The sequence below is a fragment of the Scyliorhinus torazame genome, chromosome 19 (assembly GCF_047496885.1).
Source record: "Scyliorhinus torazame isolate Kashiwa2021f chromosome 19, sScyTor2.1, whole genome shotgun sequence".
NCBI lineage: Eukaryota > Metazoa > Chordata > Chondrichthyes > Carcharhiniformes > Scyliorhinidae > Scyliorhinus > Scyliorhinus torazame.
Genome location: NC_092725.1, coordinates 17,271,116 through 17,291,672, shown reverse-complemented (window position 1 = coordinate 17,291,672; position 20,557 = coordinate 17,271,116). Strand labels below are relative to the sequence as shown.

General features: G+C 57.3%; 1 protein-coding gene across 1 annotated transcript in view; it reads right to left on the bottom strand.

Moving 5' to 3' along the window:
- LOC140396033 (matrix metalloproteinase-17-like) overlaps window positions 1–16,423 on the bottom strand; it is a 331,390-nt gene extending 314,967 nt beyond the window's left edge. The window contains exon 1 of the mRNA XM_072484100.1: window positions 14,966–16,423. Coding sequence (XP_072340201.1) covers window positions 14,966–15,052 — 87 coding nt within the window. The 5' untranslated portion in view covers window positions 15,053–16,423. The remainder of the gene's footprint in view (window positions 1–14,965) is intronic.
- Window positions 16,424–20,557: the final 4,134 nt, after the last annotated feature.

Below are 20,557 nucleotides of genomic sequence, written 5' to 3'. Positions count from 1 at the left end.
GCAACAACACCCTAATCCCTCTGTACTGCAGCAACACCCAGATCCCTCTGTACCACAGCAACACCTAGATCCCTCTGCACCGCAGCGACACCCAGATCCCTCTGTACCACAGCAACACCCAGATCCCTCTGTACCACATCAACACCCAGATCCCTCTGTACCACAGCAACACCCTGATCCCTCTGTACAACAGCAACACCCAGATCCCTCTGCACCGCAGCGACACCCAGATCCCTCTGTACCACAGCAACACCCAGATCCCTCTGTCCCACAGCAACACCCAGATCCCTCTGTACCACAGCAACACCCTGATCCGTCTGTACCGCAGCAACACCCAGATCCTTCTGTACCGCAGCGACACCCAGATCCCTCTGTACCGCAGCGACACCCAGATCCCTCTGTACCACAGCGACACCCAGATCCCTCTGTACCACAGCAACACCCAGATCCCTCTTTACCACAGCAACACCCAGATCCCTCTGTACCACAGCAACACCCAGATCCCTCTGTACCACAGCAACACATAGATCCCTCTGTACCACAGCAACACCCAGATCCCTCTGTACCACAGCAACACCCAGATCCCTCTGTACCGCAGCGACGCCCAGATCCCTCTGTACCGCAGCAACACCCAGATCCCTCTGTACCACAGCAACACCCAGATCCCTCTGTACCACAACAACACCGATATCCCTCAGTACCACAGCAACACCCAGATCCCTCTGTACCGCAGCAAAACCCAGATCCCTCTGTACCACAGCAACACACAGATCCCTCTGCACCGCAGCAACACCCAGATCCCTCTGTACCACAGCAACACCCAGATCCCTCTGTACCGTTGCGACACCCAGATCCCTCTGTACCGCAGCAACACCCAGATCCCTCTGTACCACAGCAACACCCAGATCCCTCTGTACCGCAACAACACCCTAATCCCTCTGTACTGCAGCAACACCCAGATCCCTCTGTACCACAGCAACACCCAGATCCCTCTGCACCGCAGCGACACCCAGATCCCTCTGTACCACAGCAACACCCAGATCCCTCTGTACCACATCAACACCCAGATCCCTCTGTACCACAGCAACACCCTGATCCCTCTGTACAACAGCAACACCCAGATCCCTCTGCACCGCAGCGACACCCAGATCCCTCTGTACCACAGCAACACCCAGATCCCTCTGTACCACAGCAACACCCAGATCCCTCTGTACCACAGCAACACCCTGATCCGTCTGTACCGCAGCAACACCCAGATCCTTCTGTACCGCAGCGACACCCAGATCCCTCTGTACCGCAGCGATACCCAGATCCCTCTGTACCGCAGCAACACCCAGATCCCTCTGTACCACAGCAACACCCAGATCCCTCTGTACCGCAACAACACCCTAATCCCTCTGTACTGCAGCAACACCCAGATCCCTCTGTACCACAGCAACACCCAGATCCCTCTGTCCCACAGCGACACCGTGATCCCTCTGTACCACAGCGTCACCCAGATCCCTCTGTACCGCAGCAACAACCATATCCCTCTCTACCGCAGCAACACCCAGATGCCTCTGTACCGCAGCAACACCCAGATCCCTCTGTCCCACAGCGACACCGTGATCCCTCTGTACCACAGCAACACCCAGATCCCTCTGTACCACAGCAACACCCAGATCCCTCTGTACCACAGCAACACCCTGATCCCTCTGTACAACAGCAACACCCAGATCCCTCTGCACCGCAGCAACACCCAGATGCCTCTGTACCACAGCAACACCCAGATCCCTCTGTCCCACAGCAACACCCAGATCCCTCTGTACCACAGCAACACCCTGATCCGTCTGTACCGCAGCAACACCCAGATCCTTCTGTACCGCAGCGACACCCAGATCCCTCTGTACCGCAGCGACACCCAGATCCCTCTGTACCACAGCGACACCCAGATCCCTCTGTACCACAGCAACACCCAGATCCCTCTTTACCACAGCAACACCCAGATCCCTCTGTACCACAGCAACACCCAGATCCCTCTGTACCACAGCAACACATAGATCCCTCTGTACCACAGCAACACCCAGATCCCTCTGTACCACAGCAACACCCAGATCCCTCTGTACCGCAGCGACGCCCAGATCCCTCTGTACCGCAGCAACACCCAGATCCCTCTGTACCACAGCAACACCCAGATCCCTCTGTACCACAACAACACCGATATCCCTCAGTACCACAGCAACACCCAGATCCCTCTGTACCGCAGCAAAACCCAGATCCCTCTGTACCACAGCAACACACAGATCCCTCTGCACCGCAGCAACACCCAGATCCCTCTGTACCACAGCAACACCCAGATCCCTCTGTACCGTTGTGACACCCAGATCCCTCTGTACCGCAGCAACACCCAGATCCCTCTGTACCACAGCAACACCCAGATCCCTCTGTACCGCAACAACACCCTAATCCCTCTGTACTGCAGCAACACCCAGATCCCTCTGTACCACAGCAACACCCAGATCCCTCTGCACCGCAGCGACACCCAGATCCCTCTGTACCACAGCAACACCCAGATCCCTCTGTACCACATCAACACCCAGATCCCTCTGTACCACAGCAACACCCTGATCCCTCTGTACAACAGCAACACCCAGATCCCTCTGCACCGCAGCGACACCCAGATCCCTCTGTACCACAGCAACACCCAGATCCCTCTGTACCACAGCAACACCCAGATCCCTCTGTACCACAGCAACACCCTGATCCGTCTGTACCGCAGCAACACCCAGATCCTTCTGTACCGCAGCGACACCCAGATCCCTCTGTACCGCAGCGATACCCAGATCCCTCTGTACCGCAGCAACACCCAGATCCCTCTGTACCACAGCAACACCCAGATCCCTCTGTACCGCAACAACACCCTAATCCCTCTGTACTGCAGCAACACCCAGATCCCTCTGTACCACAGCAACACCCAGATCCCTCTGTCCCACAGCGACACCGTGATCCCTCTGTACCACAGCAACACCCAGATCCCTCTGTACCACAGCAACACCCAGATCCCTCTGTACCGCAGCAACACCCAGATCCCCCTGCACCACAGCATCACCCAGATCCCTCTGTACCGCAGCGACACCCAGATCCCTCTGTACCACAGCCACACCCAGATCCCACTGTACCACAGCAAAACCCAGATTCCTCTGTACCACAGCAACACCCAGATCCCTCTGTACCACAGCAACATCCAGATCCCTCTGTACCACAGCAACACCCAGATCCCTCTGTACCACATCAACACCCAGATCCCTCTGTACCACAGCAACACCCTGATCCCTCTGTACAACAGCAACACCCAGATCCCTCTGCACCGCAGCGACACCCAGATCCCTCTGTACCACAGCAACACCCAGATCCCTCTGTACCACAGCAACACCCAGATCCCTCTGTACCACAGCAACACCCTGATCCGTCTGTACCGCAGCAACACCCAGATCCTTCTGTACCGCAGCGACACCCAGATCCCTCTGTACCGCAGCAAGACCCAGATCCCTCTGTACCGCAGCAACACCCAGATCTCTCTCTACCGCAGCAACACCCAGATGCCTCTGTACCGCAGCAACACCCAGATCCCTCTGTACCACAGCGACACCCAGATCCCTCTGTACCACAGCAACACCCAGATCCCTCTGTACCACAGCAACACCCAGATCCCTCTGTACCACAGCAACACCCAGATCCCTCTGTACCACAGCAACACCCAGATCCCTCTGTACCACAGCAACACCCAGATCTCTCTGCATCACAGCGTCACCCAGATCCCTCTGTACCGCAGCAACAACCATATCCCTCTCTACCGCAGCAACACCCAGATGCCTCTGTACCGCAGCAACACCCAGATCCCTCTGTCCCACAGCGACACCGTGATCCCTCTGTACCACAGCAACACCCAGATCCCTCTGTACCACAGCAACACCCAGATCCCTCTGTACCGCAGCAACACCCAGATCCCCCTGCACCACAGCATCACCCAGATCCCTCTGTACCGCAGCGACACCCAGATCCCTCTGTACCACAGCCACACCCAGATCCCACTGTACCACAGCAACACCCAGATTCCTCTGTACCACAGCAACACCCAGATCCCTCTGTACCACAGCAACATCCAGATCCCTCTGTACCACAGCAACACCCAGATCCCTCTGTACCACATCAACACCCAGATCCCTCTGTACCACAGCAACACCCTGATCCCTCTGTACAACAGCAACACCCAGATCCCTCTGCACCGCAGCGACACCCAGATCCCTCTGTACCACAGCAACACCCAGATCCCTCTGTACCACAGCAACACCCAGATCCCTCTGTACCACAGCAACACCCTGATCCGTCTGTACCGCAGCAACACCCAGATCCTTCTGTACCGCAGCGACACCCAGATCCCTCTGTACCACAGCAACACCCAGATCCCTCTGTACCACAGCAACACCCAGATACCTCTGTACCGCAGCAACACCCAGATCCCTCTGTCCCACAGCGACACCGTGATCCCTCTGTACCACAGCAACACCCAGATCCCTCTGTACCACAGCAACACCCAGATCCCTCTGTACCGCAGCAACACCCAGATCCCCCTGCACCACAGCATCACCCAGATCCCTCTGTACCGCAGCGACACCCAGATCCCTCTGTACCACAGCCACACCCAGATCCCACTGTACCACAGCAACACCCAGATTCCTCTGTACCACAGCAACACCCAGATCCCTCTGTACCACAGCAACATCCAGATCCCTCTGTACCACAGCAACACCCAGATCCCTCTGTACCACATCAACACCCAGATCCCTCTGTACCACAGCAACACCCTGATCCCTCTGTACAACAGCAACACCCAGATCCCTCTTCACCGCAGTGACACCCAGATCCCTCTGTACCACAGCAACACCCAGATCCCTCTGTACCACAGCAACACCCAGATCCCTCTGTACCACAGCAACACCCTGATCCGTCTGTACCGCAGCAACACCCAGATCCTTCTGTACCGCAGCGACACCCAGATCCCTCTGTACCACAGCAACACCCAGATCCCTCTGTACCACAGCAACACCCAGATACCTCTGTACCACAGCAACACCCTGATCCGTCTGTACCGCAGCAACACCCAGATCCTTCTGTACCGCAGCAACACCCAGATCCCTCTGTACCACAGCAACACCCAGATCGCTCTGTACCACAGCAACACCCTGATCCGTCTGTACCGCAGCAACACCCAGATCCTTCTGTACCGCAGCGACACCCAGATCCCTCTGTACCGCAGCAACACCCAGATCCCTCTGTACAGCAGCAACACCCAGATCCCTCTGTACCACAGCAACACCCAGATCCCTCTGTACCACATCAACACCCAGATCCCTCTGTACCACAGCAACACCCTGATCCCTCTGTACAACAGCAACACCCAGATCCCTCTGCACCACAGCAACACCCAGATCCCTCTGTACCGCAGCAACACCCAGATCCCACTCTACCGCAGCAACACCCAGATGCCTCTGTACCGCAGCAACACCCAGATCCCTCTGTACCACAGCGACACCCAGATCCCTCTGTACCACAGCAACACCCAGATCCCTCTTTACCACAGCAACACCCAGATCCCTCTGTACCACAGCAACACCCAGATCCCTCTGTACCACAGCAACACATAGATCCCTCTGTACCACAGCAACACCCAGATCCCTCTGTACCACAGCAACACCCAGATCCCTCTGTACCGCAGCGACGCCCAGATCCCTCTGTACCGCAGCAACACCCAGATCCCTCTGTACCACAGCAACACCCAGATCCCTCTGTACCACAACAACACCGATATCCCTCAGTACCACAGCAACACCCAGATCCCTCTGTACCGCAGCAAAACCCAGATCCCTCTGTACCACAGCAACACACAGATCCCTCTGCACCGCAGCAACACCCAGATCCCTCTGTACCACAGCAACACCCAGATCCCTCTGTACCGCAGCGACACCCAGATCCCTCTGTACCACAGCAACACCCAGATCCCTCTGTACCGCAACAACACCCTAATCCCTCTGTACTGCAGCAACACCCAGATCCCTCTGTACCACAGCAACACCCAGATCCCTCTGCACCGCAGCGACACCCAGATCCCTCTGTACCACAGCAACACCCAGATCCCTCTGTACCACATCAACACCCAGATCCCTCTGTACCACAGCAACACCCTGATCCCTCTGTACAACAGCAACACCCAGATCCCTCTGCACCGCAGCGACACCCAGATCCCTCTGTAACACAGCAACACCCAGATCCCTCTGTACCACAGCAACACCCAGATCCCTCTGTACCACAGCAACACCCTGATCCGTCTGTACCGCAGCAACACCCAGATCCTTCTGTACCGCAGCGACACCCAGATCCCTCTGTACCGCAGTGACACCCAGATCCCTCTGTACCGCAGCAACACCCAGATCCCTCTGTACCACAGCAACACCCAGATCCCTCTGTACCGCAACAACACCCTAATCCCTCTGTACTGCAGCAACACCCAGATCCCTCTGTACCACAGCAACACCCAGATCCCTCTGTCCCACAGTGACACCGTGATCCCTCTGTACCACAGCAACACCCAGATCCCTCTGTACCGCAGCGACACCCAGATCCCTCTGTACCACAGCCACACCCAGATCCCACTGTACCACAGCAACACCCAGATTCCTCTGTACCACAGCAACACCCAGATCCCTCTGTACCACAGCAACATCCAGATCCCTCTGTACCACAGCAACACCCAGATCCCTCTGTACCACATCAACACCCAGATCCCTCTGTACCACAGCAACACCCTGATCCCTCTGTACAACAGCAACACCCAGATCCCTCTGCACCGCAGCGACACCCAGATCCCTCTGTACCACAGCAACACCCAGATCCCTCTGTACCACAGCAACACCCAGATCCCTCTGTACCACAGCAACACCCTGATCCGTCTGTACCGCAACAACACCCAGATCCTTCTGTACCGCAGCGACACCCAGATCCCTCTGTACCGCAGCAAGACCCAGATCCCTCTGTACCGCAGCAACACCCAGATCCCTCTCTACCGCAGCAACACCCAGATGCCTCTGTACCGCAGCAACACCCAGATCCCTCTGTACCACAGCGACACCCAGATCCCTCTGTACCACAGCAACACCCAGATCCCTCTGTACCACAGCAACACCCAGATCCCTCTGTACCACAGCAACACCCAGATCCCTCTGTACCACAGCAACACCCAGATCCCTCTGTACCACAGCAACACCCAGATCTCTCTGCATCACAGCATCACCCAGATCCCTCTGTACCGCAGCAACAACCATATCCCTCTCTACCGCAGCAACACCCAGATGCCTCTGTACCGCAGCAACACCCAGATCCCTCTGTCCCACAGCGACACCGTGATCCCTCTGTACCACAGCAACACCCAGATCCCTCTGTACCACAGCAACACCCAGATCCCTCTGTACCGCAGCAACACCCAGATCCCCCTGCACCACAGCATCACCCAGATCCCTCTGTACCGCAGCGACACCCAGATCCCTCTGTACCACAGCCACACCCAGATCCCACTGTACCACAGCAACACCCAGATTCCTCTGTACCACAGCAACACCCAGATCCCTCTGTACCACAGCAACATCCAGATCCCTCTGTACCACAGCAACACCCAGATCCCTCTGTACCACAGCAACACCCAGATTCCTCTGTACCACAGCAACACCCTGATCCCTCTGTACAACAGCAACACCCAGATCCCTCTGCACCGCAGCGACACCCAGATCCCTCTGTACCACAGCAACACCCAGATCCCTCTGTACCACAGCAACACCCAGATCCCTCTGTACCACAGCAACACCCTGATCCGTCTGTACCGCAGCAACACCCAGATCCTTCTGTACCGCAGCGACACCCAGATCCCTCTGTACCGCAGCAAGACCCAGATCCCTCTGTACCGCAGCAACACCCATATCCCTCTCTACCGCAGCAACACCCAGATGCCTCTGTACCGCAGCAACACCCAGATCCCTCTGTACCACAGCGACACCCAGATCCCTCTGTACCACAGCAACACCCAGATCCCTCTGTACCACAGCAACACCCAGATCCGTCTGTACCACAGCAACACCCAGATCCCTCTGTACCACAGCAACACCCAGATCCCTCTGTACCACAGCAACACCCAGATCTCTCTGCACCACAGCATCACCCAGATCCCTCTGTACCGCAGCAACAACCATATCCCTCTCTACCGCAGCAACACCCAGATGCCTCTGTACCGCAGCAACACCCAGATCCCTCTGTACCACAGCGACACCCAGATCCCTCTGTACCACAGCAACACCCAGATCCCTCTGTACCACAGCAACACCCAGATCCCTCTGTACCACAGCAACACCCAGATCCCTCTGTACCACAGCAACACCCAGATCCCTCTGTACCACAGCAACACCCAGATCCCTCTGCACCACAGCATCACCCAGATCCCTCTGTACCGCAGCGACCTCCAGACCCCTCTGTACAACAGCAACACCCAGATCCCTCTGTACCACAGCAACACCCAGATCCCTCTGTACCACAGCAACACCCAGATCCCTCTGTACCACAGCAACACACAGATCCCTCTGTACCGCAGCAACTCCCAGATCCCTCTGTACCGCAGCAACACCCAGATCCCGCTGCACCACAGCAACACCCAGATCCCTCTGTACCGCAACAACACCCAGATCCCTCTGTACCACAGCAACACACAGATCCCTCTGTACCGCAGCAACACCCAGATCCCTCTGCACCACAGCAACACCCAGATCCCCCTGCACCACAGCAACACCCAGATCCCTCTGTACCGCAGCGACTTCCAGACCCCTCTGTACAACAGCAACACCCAGATCCCTCTGTACCACAGCAACACCCAGATCCCTCTGTACCACAGCAACACCCAGATCCCTCTGTACCACAGCAACACACAGATCCCTCTGTACCGCAGCAACTCCCAGATCCCTCTGTACCGCAGCAACACCCAGATCCCGCTGCACCACAGCAACACCCAGATCCCTCTGTACCGCAACAACACCCAGATCCCTCTGTACCACAGCAACACACAGATCCCTCTGTACCGCAGCAACACCCAGATCCCTCTGCACCACAGCAACACCCAGATCCCCCTGCACCACAGCAACACCCAGATCCCTCTGTACCGCAGCAACACCCAGATCCCTCTGTACCACAGCAACACCCAGATCGCTCTGTACCGCAGCAACACCCAGATCCCTCTGTACCGCAGCTACATCCAGATCCCGCTGTACCACAGCAACTCCCAGATCCCACTGTACCACAGCAACACCCAGATCCCTCTGTACCACAGCAACACCCAGATCCCTCTGTACCGCAGCAACAACCAGATACCTCTGTACCGCAGCAACACCCAGATCCCTCTGTACCACAGCAACACCCAGATCCCTCTGTACCGCAGCAACACCCAGATCCCTCTGTACCACAGCAACACACAGATCCCTGTGTACCGCAGCAACACCCAGATTCCTCTGTACCACAGCAACACCCAGATCGCTCTGTACCGCAGCGACACCCAGATCCCTCTGTACCGCAGCAATACCCAGGTCCCTCTGTACCACAGCAACACCCAGATCCCTCTGTACCGCAACAACACCCTAATCACTCTGTACTGCAGCAACACCCAGATCCCTCTGTACCACAGCAACACCCAGATCCCTCTGTACCACAGCGACACCGTGATCCCTCTGTACCACAGCCACACCCAGATCCCTCTGTACCACAGCAACACCCAGATTCCTCTGTACCACAGCAACACCCAGATCCCTCTGTACCACAGCAACATCCAGATCCCTCTGTACAACAGCAACACCCAGATCCCTCTGCACCGCAGCGACACCCAGATCCCTCTGTAACACAGCAACACCCAGATCCCTCTGTACCACATCAACACCCAGATCCCTCTGTACCACAGCAACACCCTGATCCCTCTGTACAACAGCAACACCCAGATCCCTCTGCACCGCAGCGACACCCAGATCCCTCTGTACCACAGCAACACCCAGATCCCTCTGTACCACAGCAACACCCAGATCCCTCTGTACCACAGCAACACCCTGATCCGTCTGTACCGCAGCAACACCCAGATCCTTCTGTACCGCAGCGACACCCAGATCCCTCTGTACCGCAGCAACACCCAGATCCCTCTGTACCACAGCAACACCCAGATCCCTCTGTACCGCAGCAACACCCAGATCCCTCTCTACCGCAGCAACACCCAGATGCCTCTGTACCGCAGCAACACCCAGGTTCCTCTGTACCACAGCAACACCCAGATCCCTCTGTACCACAGCAACACCCAGATCTCTCTGTACCACAGCAACACCCAGATTCCTCTGCACCACAGCATCACCCAGATCCCTCTGTACCGCAGCGACACCCAGACCCCTCTGTACAACAGCAACACCCAGATCCCTCTGTACCACAGCAACACCCAGATCCCTTTGTACCACAGCAACACCCAGATCCCTCTGTACCACAGCAACACACAGATCCCTCTGTACCGCAGCAACTCCCAGATCCCTCTGTACCGCAGCAACACCCAGATCCCGCTGCACCACAGCAACACCCAGATCCCTCTGTACCGCAACAACACCCAGATCCCTCTGTACCACAGCAACACACAGATCCCTCTGTACCGCAGCAACACCCAGATCCCTCTGTACCGCAGCAACACCCAGATCCCCCTGCACCACAGCTACACCCAGATCCCTCTGTACCGCAGCAACACCCAGATCCCTCTGTACCACAGCAACATCCAGATCCCTCTGTACAACAGCAACACCCAGATCCCTCTGCACCGCAGCGACACCCAGATCCCTCTGTACCACAGCAACACCCAGATCCCTCTGTACCATATCAACACCCAGATCCCTCTGTACCACAGCAACACCCTGATCCCTCTGTACAACAGCAACACCCAGATCCCTCTGCACCGCAGCGACACCCAGATCCCTCTGTACCACAGCAACACCCAGATCGCTCTGTACCACAGCAACACCCAGATCCCTCTGTACCACAGCAACACCCTGATCCGTCTGTACCGCAACAACACCCAGATCCTTCTGTACCGCAGCGACACCCAGATCCCTCTGTACCGCAGCAACACCCAGATCCCTCTGTACCGCAGCAACACCCAGATCCCTCTGTACCACAGCAACACCCAGATCCTTCTGTTCCGCAGCAACACCCAAATCCCTCTCTACCGCAGCAACACCCAGATGTCTCTGTACCGCAGCAACACCCAGATACCTCTGTACCACAGCGACACCCAGATCCCTCTGTTCCACAGCAACACCCAGATCCCTCTGTACCACAGCAACACCCAGATCCCTCTGTACCACAGCAACACCCAGATCCCTCTGTACCACAGCAACACACAGATCTCTCTGTTCCACAGCAACACCCAGATCCCTCTGCACCACAGCATCACCCAGATCCCTCTGTACCGCAGCGACACCCAAACCCCTCTGTACAACAGCAACACCCAGATCCCTCTGTACCACAGCAACACCCAGATCCCTCTGTACCACAGCAACACCCAGATCCCTCTGTACCACAGCAACACACAGATCCCTCTGTACCGCAGCAACACCCAGATCCCTCTGTACCGCAGCAACACCCAGATCCCGCTGCACCACAGCAACACCCAGATCCCTCTGTACCGCAACAACACCCAGATCCCTCTGTACCACAGCAACACACAGATCCCTCTGTACCGCAGCTACATCCAGATCCCTCTGTACCACAGCAACACCCAGATCCCTCTGTACCACAGCAACACCCAGATCCCTCTGTACCACAGCAACACCCAGATCCCTCTGTACCGCAGCAACACCCAGATTCCTCTGTACCGCAGCAACACCCAGATCCCTCTGTACCGCAGCGACACTCAGATCCCTCTGTACCGCAGCAACACCCAGATCCCTCTGTACCACAGCAACATCCAGATCCCTCTGTACCACAGCAACACGCAGATCCCTCTGTACCACAGCAACACCCAGATCCCTCTGTACCGCAGCAAGACCCAGATCCCTCTGTACCGCAGCAACACCCAGATCCCTCTGTACCGCAGCAACACCCAGATCCCTCTGTACCGCAGCAACACCCAGATCCCTCTATACCGCAGCAACACCCAGATCCCTCTGTTCCGCAGCAACACCCAGATCCCTCTGTACCACAGCAACACCCAGATCCCTCTGTACCGCAGCTACATCCAGATCCCTCTGTACCACAGCAACACCCAGATCCCTCTGTACCACAGCAACACCCAGATCCCTCTGTACCGCAGCAACACCCAGATCCCTCTGTACCACAGCAACACCCAGATCCCTCTGTACCACAGCAATACCCAGATCCCTCTGTACCGCAGCAACACCCAGATCCCTCTTTACCACAGCAACACCCAGATCCCTCTGTACCACAGCAACACCCAGATCCCTCTGTACCACAACAACACCCAGATCCCTCTGTACCACAGCAACACCCAGATCCCTCTGTACCGCAGCTACACCCAGATCCCTCTATACCCCAGTGCTCTGCAATCTCCCTCCATTTAAATAATGTTGTGCTGATGTATTCTTGCTACCAAAGTGGACATCGTCACATTTTCCCACACTGTACTACATCTGATGAATATATTGTTCATTCCAAATGTCGCGCTTCATTGCGATGATCTTCATATTCTCCTCTCAGTTTTCTTGTCTATGAATCTTTGTTATTGGCAGCAATAATTGGATCACGGAGCTGGTTGGATGAGGAGCGGGCAGGGAGGAGAGGAAGGTTTTGGACCCTCTCCCACGCTCCCTCACGCACAGTCACTGCGGGATGTGTGTCGTGAGTGCCAGAACGCCCGTTAAAAAAACTATAAAGTCGCGCCTGACAATCTGTGCAACGCGAGCCCAGGCCGAGAAATCAAATCCCCATCTCCCTCGGACGCCTTTGTCTAAATACGGTTTGATGGCGGAAACTTTGCCCCGCCCTTGATTGAGGATCCCCGCCAGGGCCACCTGACCTCCCAGTCAGCCGTCACCTGCAGACGGGCCTGGTCAAAATTCCTTCGGAATGGACCTTTCCAGGATTCCCTGCCCTTTTGTCGTCTCGGGCGATTTGACCCCCCCTCGGGTTCTGGCCAACGCCTACGGGAGGTTGTCCTTCCATCTCCGACTCTTCGCATCCGGGTACGATGGGACAGGCGCCATTCTATTCGTGCAAAGGCCAGGGGCTGGATTCTAGGTTTGGGAGACTAAGTCCCCCCACGCCGTCGTGCAAACGGTGGTCTGTTATGCCAGAAAAACTGGCGCTAAACGGCCACCGATTCGCCGTTCTGCTGGGGGCCAGCGGGGAGGCAGCGAAGAGCTCGCAGTTCGAGCTGCCGATACGCGCCCCCGCCACCTCCGGTTCCGAGGCCGCGCCCTGCTCCATGGCGGACTCAGCCCCCGGACCTGGACCGGCAAAATCGTGCCCCGCATCGGCTGCCCATATTGCCCCCAGCCCTGAATGAAGCCCCCCTGCCCCCCCCCCCCCCCTCCGCCCGCCGATCGGACTTCCCACAACTGTGGCGGCCCCGAGGGACTCCCGAATGGTGTGACCCACGCCGTCGGGATCCCGGCTGGCCGGGGACGGAGCCTCGCGGGGCAGGCCCCAGGCAATGCCCTGAGGCCGTCGATAATCGGCGCGGCGTACTCCTGGAGTAGGCCGCTTTTCAGGGGGGGGGGGGGGGGGAGAAATTAAAACGGATTCTCCGCCTCGTCACCGCACACGCGTCAGGAAACGGGGAATCCAGTCCCGCGCTCTGCCGATCGAATTTCCGAAACGCCAATTGCCGGCCGTCGCCTCGGCGACTGGAGTTGCGATGCTCCCTTTTATCGATCAGGTTTGAGTTCTCCCAGTTGCCAGGGTGGGAATTGAACCCCTGGACCCCGGAGATTCCGCTGGATTACTGATCCAGCGAGGTGACCACATCGCTGCCAGTTCCCTGTTGCTTTCTAATCACCGTCCCCGTTCGAAGTTCAGCCCAGTGATGTCTGTGGCTTCCTCCCTTTCCTTGGTTCTGCGCAGCTGCGTCCCCCCTGGTCTCACCCTCTCAGAGACCAACAGAAACCGCAGTCACTCTCTGCCTCGGCTGCTGTACCAGCCCTGATTCAACCCCCCTCTTCCTCACCTGGGGACCCCTTCCTGCCTCACAAGCGCCCGCAAAGAGGAGCGATGTGGCCTCTCTCTGTCGACCACGCCCTGTAGCAAACCAAACCAAATTTGTCACGACCAATTTGTTCCCCCCCCCCCCCCCCCCCTCCCCAAGTACCCTGCCTCGCTCCCCACCCGAACGGGGAGCTCGCTCTCCGGGGACGCGAGGCGCTCACGCCGCGCGGGGGGGGGGGGGGGGGGTGCTACGCGCAAAAGAGGTCTGCGTGTGAAGGACAACGATGGACAAACGAACAGAGATCGGACCTCCGGCGCCGTCGGGCCCCATTGGCCCACCGTGCTAGCCCAGGGTGGCCGCAGGACCCGACTGACCAATGCCCGCCCTGGCTCAGTCCCCTGCTCTCCGCCGACGGCTCAGGGATCAAGTCAACCCCTTTGAAAGTTCTCTCTCGACGCCCCTCTGGTCCTGGTGTAGCTCAAGCTGGCGGATTACAGAGCCCCCCCCCCCGCCCGTCCCAGGAATTAATTCCTTCCGCACCCCCCCCCTCCGCAAGCTCCGACGCCTCGCGTAAATCTGCCCGCCCTTCTCCTGTCAGACCTCCGCTGGAAGGGGGAACCACCCTAGCTTACCTCCGGTCCCTCTACGCAGGGGGGGTCTGTCAGAGAGATGGTCGAGACCCCCCCCCCCCCACCCACCCACTCAGAATTTGCTTACCACTCCTTTGCTGACCTCCCGGGCTCGCAAATCCTGGCCCTGGGTTAACTCGGTGAAGCTCGCTAAGATCACAATTGCGAGGAACATTCTGGCTGCCGAGCGATCCCTCTGCCGGTGAGACACTCCGGAATATTTCACAGAGAGAGAGAGGTGGTCGCCGTCTCCTCCGGCACTTAAGTAGTCCTGAGCCTCCTAATCTTGCCTGGTCAGACAAAAGTGTTTCCTCTGCTGTTCTCCTCCCCCTTCCCCTCTCTCGCTCTCTCTCTCCCACTCTCTCTCTCACTCTCGGTGATTCTGTCTCTCTCTCTCTCTGTCTCACTCTCTCACTGTCTCACTCTCTCGCGGTTGCACTCTCTCTGTCTCTCTCTCTCCCTCTGTCACTCTCGGTGATTCTGTCTCTCTCTCTCTCTCTCTCTGTCTCACTCTCTCTCTGTCTCACTCTCTCGCGGTTGCACTCTCTTTGTCTCTCTCTCTCTCTATCTCTCTCTCTCTCTCTGTCTCTCTCTATCTCTCTCTCTGTCTCTTTCTGTCTCTCCCTCGCTCTGTCTCTCTCTCTCTGTCTCTCTCTCTCCCTCTCTCTCCCTCTGTCTCTTTCCCTCTCCCTCTCTCGACCCCTCTCCCCCCGCTCTCACTATCTCTCCCTCTTTTTCTCCGTTTCAATCTTCCTACTTCTCTTGCTCTCACTTACCCTTCCTTTGACTCTCCCCCAACCTCTGTCGCTACCTTTGCTGCTGTCCCTAACTCTCCCTCTCTCTGCTTTTGTCGCTCCCTTTGCCTCTCACTCTGTCTCTCTCTCTCACTCTGTCGTTCTCTGTCTGTGTCTCCCTCCCTCTCTCTCACTCTGTCCTTCCTTCTCTGTATCTTTCTCCCCGCTCTCTTCCTCCCGTAAATACACTCAGTCTTTGTTTCTCTCGCTCTCTGTCTCTCTCTCTTTCTTGGTCTCTCTGTCTCTCTCTCTCTGCCTTACTTATTTCTTTCTCGGTCTCTTTCTAGGTCTCTGTCCCTCTCTATCTCTGTCTCTCTCGGTCTCTCTCTCTGTGTCTCTTTCTCTGTGTCTCTCTCTGTCTCTCTCTTTTGTCTCACTTTCTGTCTCTCTCTGTCTCTCTCTCTGTCTCCCTCTCTGACTCTCTCTGTGCCTCACCCTCTCTATCGGTCTCTCTCTCTCTGCCTCTCCCTCTCGCTCACTGTCTCTCTCTCTGCCTCTCCATCTCTCTCACTCTCTCTCTCTCTGCCTCTCCCTATCTCTCACTGTCTCTCTCTCTGCCTCTCCCTCTCTCTCACTCTCTCTCTCTCTGCCTCTCCATCTCTCTCACTGTCTCAATCTCTCTCGGCCTCTCCCTATCTCTCACTGTCTCTCTCTCTGCCTCTCCCTCTCTCTCACTGTCTCTCTCTCTCTCGACTTCTCCCTCTGCCTCTCTGTCTCTCACTTTCTCTCTCTATCTATCTATCTGTCGCTCTCGCTCTCCCTCGCTCACCGCTAATGGATGGAGGGAGATAATCAGGGGCAGTCCCAGGGGAACGCAATGTGAGATGCAGAGACATAGCGACCAGCCCTCTCTATTTAACGGCTCAGTGACAGTGAAGAGAGTTGAGTGTGGAGATGGGGCAGAAACCTCAAAGCAAAAGACATTTTGCTCGGAGATGACCCTCTGCTCACACACAATCGTGACACGGGACGAAAGGAGAGGGTCATCCACACACAAACCGAGAAAAATGAACTGCTCTGTTGTGTCCCGAAGATTAGACCGATGATTTTAGAAACCGCCCCAGTAATTTGAGATTCTCAATCTGTTTGAGCACTTAACACGGCTGATAAAAGCTTTCATTGCTCTCCCACGCCAGGTTGCACAGAGAACACTCTGTCAAAATCTCCCAGGAAGAACCCACTGCTCTGTTGGAGATCCTCGATCCACAATATGCCAGAAGCACTCACAATCCCTGTTCTCCACTGCGACTGATTTAAGTGCTGCGGAGCATCAGTACTGAGGGAGCACCGCACTGTCAGAGGGTCAGTACTGGGGGAGTGCCGCACTGTTAGAGCATCAGTACTGGGGGAGGACCGCACTGTCAGAGGGTCAGTACTGAGGGAGTGCCGCACTGTTAGAGGGTCAGTACTGGGGGAGTGCCGCACTGTTAGAGGGTCAGTACTGAGGGAGTGCTGTACTGTCAGAGGGTCAGTACTGAGGGAGCACCGCACTGCCGGAGCATCAGTACTGAGGGAGCACCGCACTGTCGGAGGGTCAGTACTGAGGGAGTGCCGCACTGTTAGAGGGTCAGTACTGGGGGAGTGCCGCACTGTCAGAGGGTCAGTACTGAGGGAGTGCTGTACTGTCAGAGGGTCAGTATTGAGGGAGCACCGCACTGTCGGAGGGTCAGTACTGAGGGAGCGCTGCACTGTCAGAGGGTCAGTACTGGGGGAGTGCCGCACTGTCAGAGGGTCAGTACTGGGGGAGTGCCACACTGTCAGAGGGTCAGTACTGAGGAGTGCGGCACTGGCAGAGGGTCAGTACTGAGGGAGCGCCGCACTGTCAGAGGGTCAGTACTGAGGGAGTGCCGCACTGTCAGAGGGTCAGTACTGAGGGAGCGCCGCATTATCGGAGGGCCAGTACTGAGGGAGTGCCGCACTGTCAGAGGGTCAGTACTGAGGGAGCGCCGCACTGTCAGAAGGTCAGTACTGAGGGAGTGCCGCACTGTCAGAGGGTCAGTACTGAGGGAGCGCCGCATTATCGGAGGGCCAGTACTGAGGGAGTGCCGCACTGTCAGAGGGTCAGTACTGAGGGAGTGCCGCACTGTCAGAGGGTCAGTACTGAAGGAAAGCTGCTCTGTCAGAGAGTCAGTACTGAGGGAGTGCCGCACTGTGTGAGGGTCTGTGCTGAGGGAGTACCGCACTGTCGGAGGGTCAGTACTGAGGGAATGCTGCACTGTCAGAAGGTCAGTGCTGAGGATAGCCGCACTGTCAGAGGGTCAGTACTGAGGGAGTGCCGCACTGTTGGAGGGTCAGTGCTGAGGTACTGCCGCACTGTCGGAGGGTCAGTACTGAGGGAGTGCCGCACTGTCAGAGAGTCAGTACTGAGGGAGCGCCGCACTGTCAGAGGGTCAGTAATGAGGGAGGGTCGCACTGTCAGAGGGTCAGTACTGAGGGAGCGCCGCACTGTCAGAGGGTCAGTACTGAGGGAGGGCCGCACTGTCAGGGGGTCAGTACTGAGGGAGTGCCGCACTGTCAGAGGGTCAGTACTGAGGGAGTGCCGCACTGTCAGAGGGTCAGTAATGAGGGAGGGCCGCACTGTCAGAGGGTCAGTATTGAGGGAGGGCCGCACTGTCAGAAGGTCAGTGCTGAGGGAGTGCCGCACTGGCAGAGGGTCACTACTGAGGGAGCGCCACACTGTCAGAGGGTCAGTACTGAGGGAGTGCCGCACTGTCAGAGGGTCACTACTGAGGGAGCGCCGCACTGTCAGAGGGTCAGTACTGAGGGAGTGCTGCACTGTCAGAGGGTCAGTATTGAGGAGTGCCGAACTGTCAGAGGGTCAGTACTGAGGGAGTGTCGCACTGTCAGAGGGTCAGTACTGAGGGAGTGCTGCTCTGTCAGAGGGTCAGTACTGAGGGAGTGCGGCACTGTCAGAGGGTCAGTACTGAGGGAGTGCCGCACTGTCAGAGGGTCAGTACTGAGGGAATGCCGCACTGTTTGTGGGTCGGTACTGAGGGAGTGCCGCACTGTCAGATGGTCAGTACAGAGGGAGTGCCGCACTGTTTGAGGGTCAGTGCTGAGGGAGTGCCGCACTGTCAGAGTGTCAGTACTGAGGGAGTGCGGCACTGTCAGAGTGTCAGTACTGAGGGAGTGCCGCACTGTCAGAGGGTCAGGACTGAGGGAGTGCGGCACTGTCAGAGGGTCAGTACTGAGGGAGTGCCGCACTGTCAGAGGGTCAGTACTGAGGGAATGCCGCACTGTTTGTGGGTCGGTACTGAGGGAGTGCCGCACTGTCAGATGGTCAGTACAGAGGGAGTGCCGCACTGTTTGAGGGTCAGTGCTGAGGGAGTGCCGCACTGTCAGAGTGTCAGTACTGAGGGAGTGCCGCACTGTCAGAGGGTCAGGACTGAGGGAGTGCGGCACTGTCAGAGGGTCAGTACTGAGGGAGTGCCGCACTGTCAGAGGGTCAGTACTGAGGGAGCGCCGCACTGTCAGAGGGTCAGTACTGAGGGAGGGCCGCACTGTTTGAGGGTCAGTGCTGAGGGAGTGCCGCACTGTCAGAGTGTCAGTACTGAGGGAGTGCCGCACTGTCAGAGGGTCAGGACTGAGGGAGTGCGGCACTGTCAGAGGGTCAGTACTGAGGGAGTGCCGCACTGTCAGAGGGTCAGGACTGAGGGAGTGCGGCACTGTCAGAGGGTCAGTACTGAGGGAGGGCCGCACTGTCAGAGGGTCAGTACTGAGGGAGTGCCGCACTGTCAGAGGGTCAGTACTGAGGGAGTGCGGCACTGTCAGAGGGTCAGTACTGAGGGAGCGCCGCACTGTCAGAGGGTCAGTACTGAGGGAGCGCCGCACTTTCAGTGGGTCAGTACTGAGGGAGCGCCGCACTGTCAGAGGGTCAGTACTGAGGGAAAGCTGCTCTGTCAGAGGGTCAGGACTGAGGGAGCGCCGCACTTTCAGTGGGTCAGTACTGAGGGAGTGCCGCACTGTCAGAGGGTCAGTACTGAGGGAGTGCCGCACTGTCGGAGGGTCAGTACTGAGATAGTTCGTCACTGTCAGAGGGTCAGTACTGAGGGAGCTCCGCACTGTCGGAGTTTCAGTACTGAGGGAACGCCGCACTGTCAGAGGATCAGTAATGAGGGAGCGCTGCACTGTCAGAAGGTCAGTACTGAGGGAGTGCTGCACTGTCAGAGGGTCAGTACTGAGGGAGCGCTGCACTGTCAGAGAGTCAGTACTGAGGGAGTGCTGCACTGTCAGAGGGTCAGTACTGAGGGAGCGCCGCACTGTCGGAGGGTCAGTACTGAGGGAGCGCTGCACTGTCAGAAGGTCAGTACTGAGGGAGCGCTGCACTGTCAGAGGGTCAGTACTGAGGGAGCGCTGCACTGTCAGAGAGTCAGTACTGAGGGAGTGCTGCACTGTCGGAGGGTCAGTACTGAGGGAGTGCCGCGCTGTCAGAGGGTCAATATTGAGGGAACGCCGCACTGTCAGAAGTTCAGTAATGAGGGAGTGCCGCACTGTCTGAGGGTCAGTACTGAGGGAGTGCCGCACTGTCAGAGGGTCAGTACTGAGGGAGCTCCGCACTGTCGGAGTTTCAGTACTGAGGGAACGCCGCACTGTCAGAGGATCAGTAATGAGGGAGCGCTGCACTGTCAGAGGGTCAGTACTGAGGGAGCGCCGCACTGTCAGGGGGTCAGTACTGAGGGAGAGCCGCACTTTCAGAGGGTCAGTACTGAGGGAGTGCTGCACTGTCAGAGGGTCAGTACTGAGGGAGTGCCGCACTGTCAGAGGGTCAGTACTGAGGGCGTGCCGCACTGTCTGAGGGTCAGTACTGAGGGAGTGCCGCACTGTCAGAGGGTCAGTACTGAGGGAGCGCCGCACTGTCAGGGGGTCAGTACTGAGGGAGAGCCGCA